Here is a 21,431-nt window from a genome sequence, read left to right as displayed (position 1 = left end):
ACACATGCAGGTAAATGAGCAGAGCGGAGACCCCAGCTGGGTCGGGGCTGGTGGTAAAGCTCTGTGCTTAAGCTGCTGTAAGCAACAGCACACAGTACAGCATGACGAGATGAAGCTTACCCAGCTTTGGCAGTCAGCACACTAACTGCTCAATGGGTTTCACTCTGCAGTGCTTCAGAGAAGCAGGAGGAGAGGGGGGGGGGGGGGGGGGGGGGGGGCAAGACAAAACAGAAAGCTAGAGTGACAAAAGGGGTGGGAAGAGAGAGAGAGAGAGAGAGAGATTTGAATTGCTAGAACACACACACACACACACACACACACACACACACACACACAGGGTGGGGAGTAAACATTGCAGGATGGAGAAGGAGAGGTAAAGGGAGATGAACAGTAGTAACAGGGAGGGTGCTGAGAGCTGGCACTGTGCCAAATGCTACTCTTAGCATTCTGTGTCTGTCTGTCTGTCTTAATCTATCTCTGTCTGTACCTCTCTGTCTGTATGTCTGTCTGTTTGTCTGTCTCTCTCTGCACAATTTCCTTTTCTTTCACCCGTCTCTCCCATCTCTCTCTTTTGCTCACTCCTTCGTCTCCCCGACCCACTCCTCTGTCTGTTCTTTGCCCCCCTCCTCTCCTCCTCAACTCTCTCTCTCTCTCTCTCTCTCTCTCTCTCTCTCTCTCTCTCTCTCACTGGTCTGGCTCTCAACTGACCCAGTGGAAAATGTGAATGAAAACAGCCCCCACTCCAAACACTTCCCCTCTCCCCGCCGTCATTCACGTTCTCCTCTGACCCCCCCCCCCCCCCCCCCCCCCCTCTCTAACTTTCCTCTCCTCCAACTAGGCTTGTTATGCACCTCTGTTTTATGCTGGGGACATTTTAGGGGGAGTCTAGATCCCATAGTCCAGACTCCAGAGGGACAGTACGCTACTACCAGTCTAAGTACTGTAGCATCTGTGGACAAGCAAACGGACTGCGTTCATGTCTCGTAATGTATATAGTCATAGTGGCAGTGAATTTGCAATGAATGAATATGACATATGTATGTGCAGGCTTCTAAAAGTCAAAATGATGCTTCATTTCAACATTGCCAGGCGCCCATCACTTCACAGTTCACACGAGTGATATTTTTTTGGACAATAATGACATATATCCAAAATAGGGAAGCCAAGTTGCAAGTTGTTAAACTGTCACAATAATCTTATGAATTGAGTACAAGTTGAAATTCAAATTGATATTAACCCATTCTAGACGGGAACCCCTTTTGGTGTTTTAAACATTATGTTATAATTTAGATCTGCTATGAAAAATAGCAGATCTACAAGCTCATAGCGCGCCACCGAGTGGCGCGCTATGAACTTGTAGGTCTGCTATTTTTGAAAAATTGTTAAAATGTGCCTCAAATCTTTCCGAAAATTGTCATGATTTAGAAAACATTTTTTTTAAATTTCGACGTCAGGCCTGAATGGGTTGAATAGAAATTACATTTTATGTACAGTATTTATTTATTTTTCAATTCATTGAATTCTCCTCTCCTTTCCCATCGCCCTCCATAGCGCTCGCCCCCGCACTGTGTAAGCGGGTGGGCTAAGGGTCATGCAGTATCTGTCTGAGCGGGTGGGCTAAGGGTCATGATGCAGTATCTGTCTGAGCGGGTGGGCTAAGGGTCATGATGCAGTATCTGTCTGAGCGGGTGGGCTAAGGGTCATGATGCAGTATCTGTCTGAGCGGGTGGGCTAAGGGTCATGATGCAGTATCTGTCTGAGCGGGTGGGCTAAGGGTCATGCAGTATCTGTCTGAGCGGGTGGGCTAAGGGTCATGATGCAGTATCTGTCTGAGCGGGTGGGCTAAGGGTCATGCAGTATCTGTCTGAGCGGGTGGGCTAAGGGTCATGCAGTATCTGTCTGAGTGGGGGGGGCTATAAGGGTCATGCAGTATCTGTCTGAGTGGGGGGGCTAAGGGTCATGCAGCGGGGGGGCTAAGGGTCATGCAGTATCTGTCTGAGCGGGTGGGCTAAGGGTCATGATGCAGTATCTGTCTGAGCGGGGGGGCTAAGGGTCATGCAGTATCTGTCTGAGTGGGGGGGCTATAAGGGTCATGCAGTATCTGTCTGAGTGGGGGGGCTAAGGGTCATGCAGCGGGGGGGCTAAGGGTCATGCAGTATCTGTCTGAGCGGGGGGGCTAAGGGTCATGCAGTATCTGTCTGAGTGGGGGGGGGCTAAGGGTCATGCAGTATCTGTCTGAGGGGGGGGGGGGCTAAGGGTCATGCAGCGGGGGGGCTAAGGGTCATGCAGTATCTGTCTGAGGGGGGGGCTAAGGGTCATGCAGTATCTGTCTGAGCGGGTGGGCTAAGGGTCATGCAGTATCTGTCTGAGCGGGGGGGCTAAGGGTCATGCAGCGGGGGGGCTAAGGGTCATGCAGTATCTGTCTGAGGGGGGGGCTAAGGGTCATGCAGTATCTGTCTGAGCGGGTGGGCTAAGGGTCATGCAGTATCTGTCTGAGGGGGGGGCTAAGGGTCATGCAGTATCTGTCTGAGCGGGGGGGCTAAGGGTCATGCAGTATCTGTCTGAGGGGGGGGCTAAGGGTCATGCAGTATCTGTCTGAGGGGGGGGGGGCTAAGGGTCATGATGCAGTATCTGTCTGAGGGGTGGGGGGGCTAAGGGTCATGATGCAGTATCTGTCTGAGGGGTGGGGGGGCTAAGGGTCATGATGCAGTATCTGTCTGAGGGGGTGGGCTATAAGGGTCATGCAGTATCTGTCTGAGTGTGTGTGTGTGTGTGTGTGTGTGTGTGTGTGTGTGTGTGCGTGTGCGTGTGCGTGTGCGCGTGCGTGTGTGTGTGTGTGTGTGTGTGTGAAAGCGGGTGGGCTAAGGGTTATGCAGTATCTCTGTCTGAGGAAAATAAATAGCCCAGTGAAATCCAGAGAGTGTTCGTATCGCTTTAACACCCTTGATTTGAGGAAGATAGCACTGCTGAGAGGAAGCATTGGTCTGCCATCCCACCATCTGCCTGGCTAACGCTGAAGAATGAGCCTGTGTTTACTGTGTGTGTGTGTGCGTGTGCGTGTGCGTGTGCGTGTGCGTGTGCGCGTGCGTGTGCGCGTGCGCGTGCGTGCATGCGTGCGTGCGTGTCCTATTGGCTTCAGCTGAGCAGCGGTACGCCTCATGTATACTTCGGTTGCACGCCGTGCTGCGTGGCTTAAAAACCATCGACCTACAAGCTCACACTGCGTCATACTGCGGCGCGCTGTGAGCTTATAGATCGGCCGGTTTAGGCGCGCGACACCGGCGTGCAACCCAAGTATAACCCACTCTGGACGGGAACCCGTTTTGGTGTTTTAACTAAGCATTATGTTATGCTTTAGCTATTGAAAAATAGCAGATCTACAAGCTCATAGCGCGCCACCGAGTGGCGCGCTACGAGCTTATAGGTCTGCTATTTTTTTTAAATCGTGAAAATGTGGCACAAATCTTTGAATATAATAATATTCTTTCAGAAGACTTTTTATTTATTTGGACGTCAGGCCTGGATGGGATAAATCAGGCCTTGGCCCTAACTAATGCTAATCCAGCTGAGTCATATCCATGACAACAGCCCTGGCATTCCTGGGCAGACAGTGCTGGCATTCCCAACCACACAACAAAATGGCACCGCACCATAGCAAACACACAGCCACAGAAAGAATCATTCACCCCAGGCAGGCACACAGCTCACATCTAGCGTTGTTCAGGGAGGTGCCCCGGCTAGTAGGTGGGCAGAGAAGAATTCCCCTAATGTTGAACATTAAGGTCGAGGAAAACTCCCTACTTTGTGTCAGACCGTTCGTTCACTTGATGATAATCATGTGGTGATGAAGTCAAAAACTCCCCGCTAAAAGGTCGTAGGGAGTAATGTCTGACAAAACATATCACACACAGCCTACAGAAATTGTGATGGATTTTTGGATTTAATGACGAGGAGAACAAAATGATGTATTCTTTAATCATGTAGAGGAAAATGACCTATTATGTTTACGATTTGATGATTATCTTGTGAGGACCTAAAAAAAACTCCCTAAAGAAACGTTGAGGGGAAGTAATTTCTGATTAAACATGTAAAACCTAGCCTGCAGAAATTGTGATGCAAGAATGCAATTGCAATGAGGGAAGAAAAATTATTTTTGATGTTTTCAAAGTTGTCAAACTATATACTGATTCACACTTAACTCTTTGAGATATTCATGGATTTCTATATAGTTTTTAGACTTCTCTATGGCAGAATGGCGTTTTTGAATGATTTATTGAAAATTCTCTGTTGTGAATGTGTGACAACGAAAGACCTTCAGAGAAAGCTTGACTTGTCTGCTTCCAGGAAAAAAATGAACTGAGTTGATAAAATGTTTAGTTCTTGTGTTGGAAGCCATTTAAAAGAGCCTGCATTTACACTGTTTTCTGTTTCTAGGACAACAAAAAAAGTTATGACCAGTTGAAGTTTTATTTTCTAAAGAACTTTTTTTCTGCTGGGCGTACACACCCATGCCATATCTCATTTTAAAGGGTGAGTTGTCTAGTTCAATTAAAATAAAATAAAAAGTTTCTCACATGTACCACTGTAGATATTTTGCCATCTATAAATAGCATGGTCAGTCATGATCAATCTGACCTATCCAGCTAAAAGTCCCCCTAGCTCTGAAATGGAACATCATATAAACTCAATTCTTTTTTGGGGTAAAATTAGACATTCTAACGCACATTTTGATATATACCATGTTTACATAGTCTTACCAGTACCGTGTCTATTCATGCATGTATCTCAAAAACCTGTTGTGAAAAAACAGTTTGGATAAAAAACACATCCAAGGACATTGTTTTGATATGACTTTGTGCCCATGATATGTATCAAAATATAGACTTGAATGTATACTGTATTATAACAAAAAAATTGGGTTCTTACCATCTACCGTTACAGAGTAAATCACAGTTGAAACTCGCTTAGTCAAACCATAAACCTCAGAATAGTGAACAAAATAGCCATGACAGGTCTAACTCATTGTAAAAGCTTGTCTTTTATTTTTTATGACTACTAACATAATACAATTATAATAAATAATACAGAAAATAAATAGGCCTACATACAAAACAGTTGTCCCCAAACTCCCCAGTGTCCCCAAACCACTGCATTCCAGTTGTTCTTGACGGTGTGTGTGTGTGTGTAGGCTAAATTTAAAAAAAACAACTGAAATGAATGAATGCATCCGGTTCAGTGTCGGAGAACTCCATCGCAGTCTTGACTCTTCGTCTTCATCATCCTCCTCCTCCTCCTCCTCATCTGATGCCAGTTCTAAATATATAAAAATAAACATTTAGCTGTAGTCAGCCCGGCCAATAGCCAGTTGGGGGGGGGGGGGGACGTAGGCTATCTGACATCATCGTCATCATCATCATCACACGGAGACACACTAAACAATGTACAGTCATGACTGTATACAATATACAATGAATGCAATTATCATGCAAGCTCAGACGTCAATGAAACGTCATACAGATCTTATATAATACGCTACTGTTAGCTTCACTCCCCGTCCCCCCTCCGATCCTTGTAGCAAGGATCGAAGTAGCCCCATATGTGCCCTCTCCCTACGCTCATTCTGTAGCTCCCTACGCTCATTCTGTAGCTCCGAGATGAGCTACAGAATGAGCGTAGGGAGAGGGCACATATGGGGCTAGGATCGAAGCAACCACGCGTTGCTTCAGTAAACGATGCATGTTTGTTCTCCGTCTTTGTAGACAGTAAATAAAAGGAGCGAACATTACTCTAAAGATCAGATCGCCTATAAGGCACGCTACAATAGAAAATACTTGTACTGCCATGCGTGCATGCCTGCTACGATACATTTGTACTGCACCAACCGATCGACACCAACCCCCCCTCCAGCCATTATCCAGCACCAATGCACCGACCAACACCATTAGCCAGCACCTTTGGTGCTGGCTAATGGCTGGGGGCCATCGTGGTGAGTCATTCTGGCGTCATGATCTGACTAGTAGTAGTAATTATCCAAGCATCTATTTGTAGCGATCATCTTATGATTTCTGATCACTATAGAAGGGCATTTTCTACAATAAGATTACCTCAAAACATTCCGGGTTGATCGTCTTCTTCAATGGTTTCCCGGTATAGCTCATCGGACGACGATGGGGAGACAATGAAAAAAGGAGGGAGGGAGCAGCGAGTCTCGCTGTAAGCACTGGACCAGGGCTACTCCGCCTGGAGAAGGCGACTGGGACGCGTATGGATCAATACTACTACCACAAAACTCGCTCAAATAAATAGTACTGCTTTCAACTTTTTCTGCTAGAAAATCGCTCGGGCGAGACGGCAAAACAGGCAAAACAATGAAGACTCCCTCTGCCCCCACTGTTTACAGGGGTTGGGACCAGCTTCCAATGGCAACACGTACACGTGTGTCACGTGACACGGGTTTTCTGGGTAATGTAGTTGGAATATAAGCTCAGGAATTTAAACAGCGCTTCGGAGCATATTAATATGTTTAGATTCATCAAAAACTGTGAAGACGCCAATTGGCGTCATTGATCATTTACGGAATTCTGATGAAGACGCCAATTGGCGTCTTTCATCTTCTAAGGGTTAAGTGAGAAAAGCAAAGAAGTGAACATGACAAATGGGTCAGACAAGATATGGGTCAGACAGATGGACACAGAACCAGACAGACACTGTGGAAACATAAGCCAGAGGCACGCACAGTCGTACACGTACTAACTGGACAGACCGAGAGGCAGACAGACAGACAGACAGATAGGTAGGACAGATATGTCATTGTGATCACTTCAAATCAAATGGCTCATTTAGAGCTGAGACCACTTAACCCCATTCCACCCAGACAGACCTCACTAAAGCCCCCGAGACGAGTGACCCTGTACCCAAGGGTGGGAAACCCTGGAGGTGTCTGGTCTGGTCTGGGCTGGAAGTGGGTCATCTGAACCTAACTAAGATGGTACCGGTGCAGTGCAAACAAACAGCGCTTGTCATGTTTTCATTGGTTCAATATTTATACAAACCCACCCGGATCTTAAATATCCTTCACCACTTTTGATGAAGAAGTGCGATATTATGGAGAGAAAAAAAATATGAAATATGGAGACGATACTTTGTGACGCGTCGTAAGATCAGTTACTATTTTTTTCCTTTTTTTTTGAATTATTAAATGTCAGTAATTTCTTACTATATTCTATTCTCAACTTAAATTTGTAATCGTGACAGCCTTCCCTCTTGACCCTCTGTCTCCTTGTCACCTTCCCTCGGTCTCCTCTGTCTCCTTGTCACCTTCCCTCTAACCCCTCTCTTCATATTACATGGAGGCTGAAACTGTTAACACCGCCACGTTTTTTTTTTTTTTCATTCCTTTTCTTTTTTTTGCAAGTGTGGGCAGAAGAGCCACCCACTTGACAGAGTGCTGGAGTGAGAGTTGAACTGTCTGTCTTGTCTGTCTGCCCACTCTGGAAATGGCTTGTGTAAACAGCCATCAAACTCGTCCTTCCCCCGGGAGCAGATTATTGGTGTTTTATGAAGCGGGGGAAGTGAGATTTACACTATGGTGAGAGAAATACTGTATATGGAGCGTGAGTGAAGAGTGAAGGACGGGTTTATTGGGTCAAACCGGGTTGAGTCTTCTTCTCCCTGTAATTGTCAGTTTGTCCGTTCCGTGGACATCCTTTAGACCGGTGGTTCCTAAACCTTTTTTAGGAAGGTTTTTATGCATTTGGCCCCATAGTACGATTCGTGCACTCTCTGCCTTACAGACCTGTAAGGTTCCATTTGGGCTGGGGACCCCCTGGAACCCCCTCAAGGACCCCCCCGGGGGTCCCCAGACTCCACTTTGAGAACCACTGCTTCAGACTGATGACGATCGATTTCTCTGTCCGGCTTGGCCTGTAAACCTTGGCGCATACATTTTGCATACAGTATTTACTTTACTTTTAGTCTTATACCAACTATTAAATATTCTCTGCTGGTTGTGTTGTTGGATCTGGGCTGACCATCCAAGTTTGTGACACCAAGTACTTTTAACAGAATAGCAGGTTTATTTCTCCTTAATCCATGAAACCGTGGTTTCTACAAGCAAGATATAAGAAATGGAATACATATTAACTATAGCATGACAATAAAGGACCATATGAATGACAAGTAAATCAAATATAACTCAGAACATATGGCAACAGAACGGATGTGTATAAACAGGTACACTGGGCATTTATACAGTAGAACATATGTGAACAACTATAGTATGGCAAAGTGATCAACATAGCATAGAATACATCAAGTCAATACAGAACATAAAGGCTTACATTGGTCAAGGACGCACGGCTGCAGAGAAGTGAGTGGTGTTGTAGGGTACTCAATGAGAGCTGCAGGTTCAAACTGGGCATCCTTTTCAAATGGGGTCTTGCCCTGAAAATGAATTTTCAGGGCAAGACCTCGACCTCACGCGTGCGGACTCGGCCCCCAGCCTGGTACCCTAGTCAAAATATGGCCCTTGAGGAAAATGTATTGGGGAACCCTGTTATACAGTGTCATCTTCATGTAGGGCGTTTGTCAAAACGGTGCGTTAGAGAAAGTTTGACCAACCATACTGTTAGCAAGTGTTTGATTCTGAGTGTTTTTAGTTCTGAGCTAGTGTCTAACACAGATATCCCAGCGTCTTTCCATGACTTTATCTCACTCTTATAACCTATATATACAGCTTTAACAACTCAGAGATTCTGTGCAGGGCTCTCCTCTCCACGCAAACCAAAGATACTTTGACTTACCCATTAGAGCAGCAGCAGGGGAAGGAAGGGGGGGGGGGATATTTGTTTTTAGTTTTCTTAAAAGTCAGAACCCCACGTGGGTGGTTTTCTCTGCCTCTGCCCATGCCTGCAGGGCTCAAAGCGTCCCCCCAGCAGCACGGCACTTATTCCATTCTGACCTGAGATCAGATTCTAAAAATGTCTTCTACATCCTGACAGTTTTCTGAAAAAGCTATGTTTCTATGTCAGTGGTTCTTCGATTTTTCAAAAATAGCAGACCTACAAGCTCGTAGCGCGCCACTCGGTGGCGCGCTATGAGCTTGTAGATCTGCTATTTTTCAATAGCTAAAGCATAGCATAATGCTAACACCAAAAGGGGTTCCCGCCCAAAAGGGGTTAATCCAAAGAGAGAATAAATAAGCCAACCACTCTTTACACTTCCTGATAGGGCCATAGAGTACTTTCTTCCCTGAACCCTATAGGGATATGTCCATGCCTGATCTAGTGCTCAAAGACATAAACAGTCAATATTATGTGACATTCTAACGGGATATAATGAATTTTAATGAGGGAGGTCCCTGATATTTCTTAAATACGCACTGGCTGGGGAGAAGGAGATTACAGTAGTAAGGTTCTGGGAATTGCTGAAAAACCTTTTGATAAAGATGCCGGCCGTGATACTCGGCTTGTGCTACTTTGATTTGACTTTCATCCAATGTAAATTGCAGCGGAGAACACGTGGTGCGTTTGTGAAGCCTGTAGCATATACTCCAAACAAAGTGGAACTTAGTTTTGGAAAGGCTCGTCGAAACGAACACAGTTCTTAGAGGACAACACTATTTTATATACTCACTACAGCTCAGCTCCGAGTTCCGAACATTAGACCCGCACCCGCACTCAGTAGTCTGCCTAGCAACACTGCGGCTCACTCAAGGCGAGCCACTGAAGCATTAGTGTACTGTTCCAGCGCTGGTTGGCAAATTGGTCACGGAGGTTTTTTTGCCATTTCTTGTGACAGGTTGTTGCGTTTATGGTCCCTCGGAGAGGGATTAAAGAGGTGTTTGTAATTCCTAACCTGAGCCATCCTCTCTTAAAAACTATCCATTGTTCGCTGGTGGCAGGAGCCTTGGGCAGAATGCAGGAATAAGACAATATAAATCATGAGCGCATCGAGTGACTCTCCATTCAAACATGATGTTCGGCTAGTGGAGTTGTTCAACTAGTTAGAAAGAAAGTCTTAAGGTGTGTTCAGGCTTGGATGGTTAGAGCGGCGCGATTACATACAAAGTAGGACTTTCACTTCTAGTGATTTTTACTAGTTGACTAGTTGCCTAGTTTACTAGTCGACTAGTTGTTTAACCCAGTCTGGGCAGGAACCCCTTTTGGTGTTTTAACTAAGCATTATGTTATACTTTAGCTATTGAAAAATAGCAGATCTACAAGCTAATAGCGAGCCACCGAGTGGCGCGCTACAAGCTTGTAGGTCTGCTATTTTTGAAAAATCGTGAAAATGTGGCACAAATCTTTGAATTATATATATTCTTTCAGAGCGAAGGTTTTTTTTATTTTGACGCCAGGCCTAAATGGGTTAATTTAGTAGTAGTTAGGTAGTAAATTATATTTACTACCTATTATGTTTTTTTTCAAAAATATATTTGTACATTCATAAACTGTGTACATTGGTGACTATAATAGCATTCTAGCTGATCTTGAGGCCTACAAAAACGGGAGAAAAAAAACAACTACTCAACTAGTACCTGAAAGGTCGACTAGTGGATTTACTAGTCGACTAGTTGAATAGTCGACTAGTTGCTTAAAGCCCTAATACAAAGTCAATGCAAAGACGAGAAGTTGCGCGGACAGGCGCAGCGCGGCTCAAACGGGGCGAACCGAGGCGAATATATATATTCAGGTCTGAACGCAGCTTTACAGTTGCAAGAGCTGCCACACCATGCAGTGAGGCACTACACTGACGTTCTTATGACATCATTTAGTTCTTAGTGCGGCATACTGGGGGGCCACGCACGTCTGGAACCATGCAAGTTGGGAATGCATGACCCACCCGGGTATGCCGTCCGTACCTGTTGAACCCATTTGTCAGAGAACCCATCTGCCCGTCTCGCTTTCAGTCCATAATTATTCATATGCACCTCTCTGTATCTGTCTGGCCTCGTCCCTTTTATGTGGTGAAGCCTGTAGCATACTCCAAACCAAGTGGAACTTAGTTTTGGCCTCTGCAAGGCTTGGCGAAACGAACACAGTTCTTAGAGGACAAAACTATTTTATACTCGCCAGAGTAATCTAGTAAGAGAGTAATGACACTCCTGTTGACTCTCATTGGAAAAATGAAATGCGGAAGTGCTCATTCTATCTCAATGGAATAGTTCCAGCCATAGGAGCAATGTTTGGAACTATCGCCCATAGGCACCCGCTTTGCGGCGAGATCAAAGCGTGTCACCACTCTCTTACTAGATTACTCTGATACTCGCTATACAGCTCAGCGTATCTGGTAAACCGGATCTCCTTATATGCCTATACATGGGCAATATCGGTCGGATTGGCGATTGTCCGGCACCAGCAAGGTTTATATAACCTACACGCCAGAATTGTCTCCATATTTGGGAATATTAGGTTTGTGACGTCCGCCGTCCAGTCCACCAGCCACTATCAAGGCGATTATTAATATGCGATTGAAGAAGTGATTGGGTTGGAGTAAGTATGCTGCAGGCTTAACACCTCATCTGCACAGGCATGGGGAGAGCGTTCCGACGGCCATATTATCACGCAGAAAACTGTCCTGTTGTGGAGCTTTTTGCCATTGCGTTGCGACAGCCTGAACCAACCAAATAACCAATAAATAGTAGCGTTTATTATAGATCTCAACCAATAAAAGTGTTTGGGGCTGCGAAACCTCGCTCAAATAGAGACTCTGCTACTGAATATACAGTATGGGTGGACGACACGGCTGCACGCCGCGTCTTTCGGGCGTGGTATACAGTTGGAGGCCATCGATATTGTCCTTTTCTTTTTGCTGAGGTTTGCCTGATCTGCGCAAAAGGACAGTTAACCCATTTTGGGCGGGAACCCCTTTTGGTGTTTTAAACATTATGTTATAATTTAGCTATTGAAAAATAGCTGATCTACAAGCTCATAGCGCGCCACCGAGTGGCGCGCTACGAGCTTGTAGGTCTGCTATTTTTGAAAAATCGTGAAAATTTAGAAGGATTTTGAAGGATTTTTAAAAGTTTTGAGGTCAGGCCTAAATGGGTCAAATGATAAGGGACAATATCGGTGGCACCCAACTGTATACGTCAGGACAGTCTCATAGAAAAACATGTATTTTAATGAGATTTCCATGTTCGCTCACTCGCATCGCTGGCAGCGCGGATATGAGCTTGGCCTTTAGACCTGGCGTCCCTACAGTTTTTTGGGCATGTCATTATTGTCAACAATGTTATACAAAGTAGGGATTAAGTGGTTAACCGTTGGCAGGCCGACCAGTGACTCAAAGGTTGCAAATGTTTGATCTCAGATGCCACAGGCAGGAGGGTGTATCCCACAGGCAGGAGGGTGTATCCCACAGGCAGGAGGGTGTATCCCAGCTGTAAACTGCTACGTAGATGGCTGCATCTACATCTGCTGTGCCCACCAACTCTGCGACGTTGGCGCTGACTGAGCGCCAGCGTTTTGTCGCTGTTGGCTGGAAATCCTGTATAAGGTCCAAGACCATTGCTTTCCAGGAAATGGATAAAATAATATTTGTCCCAATTGATCCAATGTACCTATTAGTCAGAAGCTCTTGTTAATACTTCTGTTGGTTACATTTGTATAAAAATCCATGGACACGCTGAACCACTTTGACTTTTGCTTTAACCCATTTTGGGCGGGAACCCCTTTTGGTGTTAGCATTATGTTATGCTTTAGCTATTGAAAAATAGCAGATCTACAAGCTCATAGCGCGCCACCGAGTGGCGCGCTACGAGCTTGTAGGTCTGCTATTTTTGAAAAATCGAAGAACGAGAAGAATGACATAGAAACATAGCTTTTTCAGAAAACTGTCGGGATGTAGAAGACATTTTTAGAATCTGATCTCAGGTCAAAATGGGTGAATAAAAAAGTGACAAATAGCTGATCTGATCTGGGGCGATGCTCTTGTACGACTAAGCGGGACATTAAGTTACGTAAAGAAAAGAAAATAAGTTGAAACATGGAGATACAAGGTTTCCTGCCCCGACAGTGACGATTATGCAAAAACTACAAAGACACGTTTCAGTGATGATTGACAATAGAGGCATTTTTCTGTTTCCATTCACTTTGATGTCAATAATTTGATCAGTCCAAATTTGACATTGAGCGTGAAATGAAGACCTTCTGTTTGGCTTCCCAGAAGGTACTCTTTATATTGACTCTGTTGTTGCGGCCCTCCTCCTTGTCTGCTTTTTATTGCACTAATAAAGCATCGACAAATAAGGGACATATGCACACAGACTTGTTTATCAAGGATGTTATGTAAGTGTGTGTGTATGCGCGTGTGCGTGTGCGTGCGTGTGTGTGTGTGTGTATGCGTGCATGTGACATGTGAGCCTCTCCAGAGACAGAACACATTGTTCTGTGTGTCTCTGCGGTCTCCTCTCTGACTCATATCCTATTATAAGAGATAAATTGAGATTATATTATGTAAGGTAGGGCCTTATTTCCATGCTTTTAGACTGCATTTAGCACCATATATCTCACCAGTAAATATGAAAAAGATGTAAAACGGTTATATCAAAAAATGATATGTTCCTATAGGCCTGCTTATTGCTCCTCCCTTGGATATATCCTCCTTGTTTTTTCCCCTCTCCGTTTCTCCTCTCCTCTCCTCTCCTCTCCTCTCCTCTCCTCTCCTCTCCTCTCCTCTCCTCTCCTCTCCTCTCCTCTCCTCCCCTCTCCTCTCCTCCTCCCCTCGTCTCTGTTTAAACTCCGGCAGCCACAGGTTGCTGAAATGGTGAGTGTTGACATTAGTTGGTGCAGAGTACTTTAGGGTAATAAGCTTCTGACTGGGTGAGAAGATCACACACACACACACACACACACACACACACACACACACACACACACACACACACACACACACACACACACACACACACACACACACACACACAGAGAGAGAGAAAAACCGAGGGACCAACTGAAATAGACAGAATATTGGACTATTAGTTTAATAGCATGTGTGATGTGCTGAGTTCAGTAGATAACAGAACCACAATAAGCAGCTAAGTGTCGTCTCTCTCTTATATGAAAGTCATAATAAACCATGCCCCCCCCCCCCCCCCCCCTTCCTTCTGTCTCCACAGCAAAAATCTGGATTGTTAATTTAACTCTGAGAGTGTCAAAATGGACCCCGTAAGGGTTGCTCTGAGTTAAATGACACTCAGAATTTTTTGCCGTGCACCAGCTGGCATCTCTGCATAATGGCACTATAGAGCAGTACCCTCTGAGCGTGCGTGCGTGCGTGCGTGCGTGCATACGGGCTCGTGTCTGTTTGTATATAGGTCAAGCCATGGGCTACTTTATACCTTTGTATCCTCAGACATGCAGGCACGGTAGTCTCGCGTAGGCAGATGATCAGACGATCAGATGTAAATTCAATGTGGGTGGGTGGGTGGGTGGGCGGGGGGGGGGGGGGGGGGGGGGGGGGGCGGTGGGCTGCTAGAACAGTGGAGAAACCAGCGCTGACAAACCTGCAGCCAGCCCAGTTATCGATTCTTCTGAATTTGTTGATGCTTTTGATTGATTGGATACTTTTTTTTTAACAAATTGCAAATAGTACAGCGGTACCATTACACATAACAGTGTTTCCATTGTGGTCCGAAGACTTAACTACAGCAGGTACTTAAGATGGTTTTGAAAGAGGACAGGGAGTACAACACCTTTTGATGATAGTAGGGCGTTCGTAGACTGGTGGTATAGCAGGGCGTTGGTAGACTGGTGGTATAGTAGGGCGTTAGTAGACTGGTGGTATAGTAGGGCGTTGGTAGACTGGTGGTATAGCAGGGCGTTGGTAGACTGGTGGTATAGTAGGGCGTTCGTAGACTGGTGGTATAGCAGGGCGTTCGTAGACTGGTGGTATAGTAGGGCGTTCGTAGACTGGTGGTATAGGAGGGCGTTGGTAGACTGGTGGTATAGCAGGGCGTTCATAGACTGGTGGTATAGCAGGGCGTTCGTAGACTGGTGGTATAGTAGGGCGTTCGTAGACTGGTGGTATAGTAGGGCGTTCGTAGACTGGTGGTATAGGAGGGCGTTGGTAGACTGGTGGTATAGCAGGGCGTTCGTAGACTGGTGGTATAGCAGGGCGTTCGTAGACTGGTGGTATAGTAGGGCGTTCGTAGACTGGTGGTATAGTAGGGCGTTCGTAGACTGGTGGTATAGTAGGGCGTTCGTAGACTGGTGGTATAGTAGGGCGTTCGTAGACTGGTGGTATAGTAGGGCGTTAGTAGACTGGTGGTATAGGAGGGCGTTCGTAGACTGGTGGTATAGTAGGGCGTTAGTAGACTGGTGGTATAGTAGGGCGTTCGTAGACTGGTGGTATAGTAGGGCGTTAGTAGACTGGTGGTATAGTAGGGCGTTAGTAGACTGGTGGTATAGTAGGGCGTTAGTAGACTGGTGGTATAGTAGGGCGTTAGTAGACTGGTGGTATAGTAGGGCGTTCGTAGACTGGTGGTATAGTAGGGCGTTAGTAGACTGGTGGTATAGTAGGGCGTTAGTAGACTGGTGGTATAGTAGGAGTGTTCGTAGACTGGTGGTATAGTAGGGCGTTAGTAGACTGGTGGTATAGTAGGGCGTTAGTAGACTGGTGGTATAGTAGGGCGTTAGTAGACTGGTGGTATAGTAGGAGTGTTCGTAGACTGGTGGTATAGGAGGGCGTTCGTAGACTGGTGGTATAGGAGGGCGTTCGTAGACTGGTGGTATAGTAGGGCGTTCGTAGACTGGTGGTATAGGAGGGCGTTGGTAGACTGGTGGTATAGTAGGGCGTTGGTAGACTGGTGGTATAGGAGGGCGTTCATAGACTGGTGGTATAGTAGGGTGTTCATAGACTGGTGGTATAGTAGGGTGTTCGTAGACTGGTGGTATAGTAGGGCGTTCGTAGACTGGTGGTATAGTAGGGCGTTCGTAGACTGGTGGTATAGGAGGGCGTTCGTAGACTGGTGGTGTAGTAGGGCGTTCGTAGACTGGTGGTATAGTAGGGCGTTCGTAGACTGGTGGTATAGGAGGGCGTTGGTAGACTGGTGGTATGGTAGGGCGTTCGTAGACTGGTGGTATAGTAGGGCGTTCGTCGCAGAATGGTAGAAGGCATTCATCCCCGTGTTTGTGCCGAATTTTGGGAGGAGCGAGATCAGTGGTTTAGTTTGGACTTGGAGTAGTTTGAAAGGTAACAGAGTAGTTTGAAAGGTAACAGGGGCACACTGGTCCCTTGAGTATCTTGAAGACCAGGCCCATTGCAGGTCACTTTGTTACGATTACAAATTGTGTTGCTTCACATTCTGTGTGGATGTAGGGATGACCCAAACAACAGTTTGGGTAAAATGAATTGCATGAAAACGACGTCCCCGGTTTGAATCCGGAACCTGTACTGTGCAGAGATCAGGGTTGTATGCTGGACTGTGATGTGTTGTCTTGGTACATCTGGAGGTGAATTAAGCAAATGTGTATCGCTCTCTCTCACACACACGCACACACACACACGCACACACACACGCACACGCACATGCACATGCACATGCACACAGGACCATCTGCACATCCATAACCAAAAGCCCAGCTGTAGTGCCTACGTGTGGAGCGTCGCGTTTCAGAGGCCCAGAGCGAAACTGGAGCAAACACTGTGCTGTTTTTCACTCCCCTGACACGTTAAAACGAGAAACGGCTGTGTGTGTGTGTGTGTGTGTGTGTGTGTGTGTGTGTGTGTGTGTGTGTGTGTGTGTGTGTGTGTGTGTGTGTGTGTGTGTGTGTGTGTGTGTGTGTGTGTGTGTGTGTGTGTGTGTGTGTGTGTGTGTGTGCGCGCGCTCGCATTTCTGTGAATCCATACACATGCACCTGTTGCAGTGTGGTGTGTGTGTGTGTGTGTGTGTGCGCTTGTGCGGGAGGACAGTAGCTCAGTTGCACCTGCTGAATTCACATTCACATTTGCATTATTTTACATCAGACAAACATGGAGGGGGTGGGGGGGAGGGGGGAGGGGGGGAGGGGGGAGGGGGGAAGGTGTTGTTGATGATCATAATGTGGGACATGATTTGTTTTTTAATCTTTTTTATTATTTCATATTTCGTCTATGATGACATGCCCACAATAGCCACATTGTGAACTCCTGGTAGGGCTAGGCGATAAGACTTCAAATCAATGACAATTATTTATATCTTTCATGCTATTAGAGTTTTGTGTGTCGATTCGTAAAAAGAAAAAAAAAGTTTCTTGATTATTTGATTAAAGTTACATTCAGTGATTTCACTTAATTCAACTATCACTTATTTTTTCTTATTTTTTGGATAATCCTCCCTACTATAAAGTGTGCTGACCATATAAGGAGTTCCTCCCTGTCCCCAGTGAGCCCCTGGGGTCAAAAAAAACCCTAGTTTCGGTTTGGGCTTTCGGTGGCAAAGCTTTCATCCAATCAGGATGAGAGGTGCCTTCCTCCAATCATGATCGAGTGTGGCTGGCATTGGTGCGCGTGCTGTTGGTCTGTTGTACTTCCCCCACTGTAGAGCGTGTGCATGTGCACATCTTGTTACCGGGTGGACCGGGTTTTTTTCCAAATCACCCAAATCACTGAATGCTCCTTTAAGCTTCATGAGGAATATCAAGTCAGTTATTGGTTCTAAATATTGGTTTGGGTTAATTTCCCAATCCTTCCTGGTTAAATTATAAAGGTTAATATAATGATCTACTGTATCACATGATAATGAACCACTTAAATTATAAAGGTTAATATAATGATCTACTGTATCACATGATAATTAACCACTCAAATGATAAAGCTTAATATAATCTGTATCACATGATCATTATTAATTAACCACTTAATACTAGTGCCCCTGCCAAAATAGCAGATGTAAAAGCACACTGTAAGCGCTTGTACGGTAGATCAGCTATACTGTAGGTGAAGATATTTAGTGTAGATCGGGGTCATAAAATGTTGATGTCAACACACAAGTATTGTGCGTGCGTCCGTGCGTGCGTGCGTGCGTGCGAGCGAGCGTGCGTGCGATAGTTTGTATTGGTTGCTGCTGGTGGTGGGTAGTTTGTATTGGTTGCTGCTGGTGGTGGGTAGTTTGTATTGGTTGCTGCTGGTGGTGGATAGTTTGTATTGGTTGCTGCTGGTGGTGGGTAGTTTGTATTGGTTGCTGCTGGTGGTGGGTAGTTTGTATTGGTTGCTGCTGGTGGTGCAGGTCAAGCAGAGTTCCTGACCTTGTTTCCAGGCCACATACATACATACAAACGTCCTGGGGCTCCATAGACTAGACACAGCTTTAGAGGGGCTGCCACTGCCAGGCTGTATGAGAAATGCATTAGTTGTTGGCAGTCACAGTGTCTGTCTGCTGCATGCTGCACGCTCCCCCTGCCAGGCAGGGGGTATAGTGGGCCACGCTCTGCAGCTTCACCCCATACCAAAGTGCTATGGCTCTGGTTTCCCTGCCTGTTAACTTAACTTAAGTAACCACTTGAACCCCAGCATGCCTATAGTCTGGGGTATTCACCAAAAATAGCCTACTTTGACTTATAAATGTATACATTTCATTTGCCCAAATCAATAATCTGTTGGAATGAAAACCTCCTTCAACATTCAAGCTGTGTTAATATGAAAAAGGCGAGATGAGGACCATTTTGCTAGACCTGGTCACATATACAAACGCACAACGCGTCGCGACACTTGTCTCTTGTAGATCGGCGGTTTTTTGACAGAGGTTTGGTGTAGAGTCAAATCAAGTGTGGTTCTCTTGAGACCTATAGAAACCGTATATTATGTTATAATTTTACAAAAGTTTTTCAGAAAACGTTTAGGTTAGGATTTAGAAGCCTTTTTGTAAAAATCGGTCTCGGGTCTAAATGGGTTTTAAGACTAGAGGGTTTAAGTGTTTATGGCCTGTTTTATAATTTGTTGTATGAGTGACTGATGGGATTGTAGGTCTGTTACTTTCACCAGTTTCATAACTTTTGGAGCATTAAAAAAAAATCACACCCGTGTGAACTGAGTGGTGCAACTCCCCCCCTTACACCCCCCCTCCCCCCTCTCTCTCTCTCTCGCTCTCATTAGCAGGCAACAGTACAGCACTATTTCTCTCTCTCTGTTTCTGGCACGACAGCGCCCCTACTGGTACTCATGACTCACACATGAGTCGCACACAAACATAGGTTAACACGAGTCACATAGGTGTCACACGGACACGGACATTGCTGTTCCTTGGAGTGGTTTGCACCACTCAAAAATCTGTGCCTACAATTACAGTACATGCCCAAGACAGACAACTGATCCCAAACCACAATAAGATTGAAACAAAAATACAAGTGAGGGTAAAGAGAACAAGTGCAGAATAAGTAGCAGCGTAACATTATTAAAATAGGATAACAATATAAAGTATATACTTTAGGGACACGTCTAGGGAAACGGGGACGGCTGGTTGAAAGGGATTAACGGGTATTTCTTTGCACTCTGCATGCAATTCAATACATAATGTGATTTAACCCATTTTGACCTGAGATCAGATTCTAAAAACGTCTTCTACATACTGACAGTTTTCTGAAAAAGCTATGTTTCCATGTCAGTCGTTCTTCGATTTTTCAAAAATAGCAGACCTACAAGATCATAGCGCGCCACTCGGTGGCGCGCTATGAGCTTGTAGATCTGCTATTTTTCAATAGCTAAAGCATGTATTGTAGGAGAAAACTATCGCACACCTATAGCAATCAGGCGTATGCACAGGTGCGTAGGCCAGTGGACATCAATGAAAGCAATAAGGTACACCCGCACACTGTGTATCTGCTCTGCACAAGAGTATTGTCTTATTTAATGAAGCAACGTTTCGGTCACTGAGGAAGGTCCCTAGTGACCGAAACGTTGCTTCATTAAATAAGACAATACTCTTGTGCCCGAGCAGATACACAGTGTGCGGGTGTACCTTATTGCTTTCATTAATAGCTAAAGCGTAACATAATGCTAACACCAAAAGGGGTTCCCGCTCAAAATGGGTTAAAAGCCCACACAGTTTATTTTTGTTTTGTTTCAGACACTGACTCATCCATTGCTCTTATTGTTTTGTTCTCGGGCTGCCTGGACATGACTGCTGTACTGTGTGTTCATTTGGGTTTTTATTAGAGCGGGGAATTCACCAGTGCCTAAAGTCTGTTTTAGTCTGTTATGCGTGGGTCTGTTATGCAATAGCAATAACTAGTGCATCCTTATACTTTCAATATGAATTAAATACAAAACTTTCAATATAATATTGTGTGTTCCAGAGCAAACGGCAAACAAAAACAGTAGACCTGAAGGTATTATCTTGTATCTCTCTCCGCCATGTGTAATGGCTCCTAACTATAAAAATGTTAATAAAAATGTATTCCATTTTCTGACATCAATACCTTTGGGGGGTGGAAAGTAACAAAGTAGACTATATAAAAAAAATATATATATATATATATATATATATATATATATACTTTCTTCTACTCAACTACATCTCAGGGGAAAATATTGTACTTATTTATTTTTTTTACTTCAAGAGTTGCTTTGTAGATGTATTATTATAATATAACATGCTTCCACCTATTAAGCCATATTTTATCATGTATTCAAAATGACAAGCTTATAATTGTAATTGCGTTGAGATGCTAACCTTTAATACCGGTAACTAAAAATACTGATCCAAACATATCTGTGTTTTTCTCTCTCTCTCTCCCAGGTTGCTCCCGGAGTCATCGAATGCCCCACTGTACGGCTCGCCCCGTGGCAGGCCAGAGACCGATGAGGGGGGAGGAGGAGGAGGAGGAGAGGAGGGGGAGGGGTGGAGGGTGGTGGGGGCGCGCCCCCCCGGCCGACGCCACTACGACCTGGACGACCTGGACGTGGCGTGGCTGGAACTGGTCAACCAGGAGTTCAGACTCATGGGTGAGCTCACAGGACAGGACAGGACAGGACAGGACACGACAGGACACGACAGGACACGACAGGACACGACAGGACAGGACAGGACACGACAGGACACGACACGACACCTGCTCTCTTCTCTTCTCTTCTCTTCTCTTCTCTTCTCTTCTCTTCTCTTCTCTTCTCCAGCTCTGCTCTTCTGGGTCTCGAGCTAAAATGTTTGAGAGCTTACATCGTAAAGTAGTGGCATTTTCATGTCAAGGACCCCCTCCCCCAAATTCTTATTTTTTTATATGTATTAAGCCGTGGAAGTCTGGAGCTCGCTCATAGTCGACCCGACTATGGATAAGCGGTTGCAGATGGATGGATGCATAGGCAAAGGTTTTCAAAAATGGCTAAAATAGCAGATCGTCAAACTCACAACGTGTCGATTTACGTGACTATTTTTGAAGTAGTTAAACTGTTCCTCATCTTGCTGGGGACCCACTGGAACCCCCCTTGAGGACTCCTGGGGGTCCTCGAGGGAGAAC

At 45.4% G+C, this 21,431-nt stretch overlaps 1 protein-coding gene across 1 annotated transcript in view; it reads left to right on the top strand.

Annotated features, from left to right (window-relative positions):
* Window positions 1-359: 359 nt before the first annotated feature.
* LOC306928670 (E3 ubiquitin-protein ligase Jade-2-like) overlaps window positions 360-21,431 on the top strand; it is a gene marked incomplete at both ends in the record, with an annotated part of 54,115 nt that continues 33,043 nt past the window's right edge. The window contains 2 exons of the mRNA XM_079508940.1: window positions 360-373; window positions 20,717-20,922. Of these exons, the coding sequence (XP_079365066.1) occupies window positions 360-373; window positions 20,717-20,922 (220 nt within the window). The remainder of the gene's footprint in view (window positions 374-20,716; window positions 20,923-21,431) is intronic.

Source organism: Electrona antarctica, assembly GCF_951216825.1.
Source record: "Electrona antarctica genome assembly, chromosome: 8".
Lineage (NCBI taxonomy): Eukaryota > Metazoa > Chordata > Actinopteri > Myctophiformes > Myctophidae > Electrona > Electrona antarctica.
The sequence above is the reverse complement of the archived record's forward strand: the minus strand, read 5'-3'. Positions and strand labels throughout refer to the sequence as shown.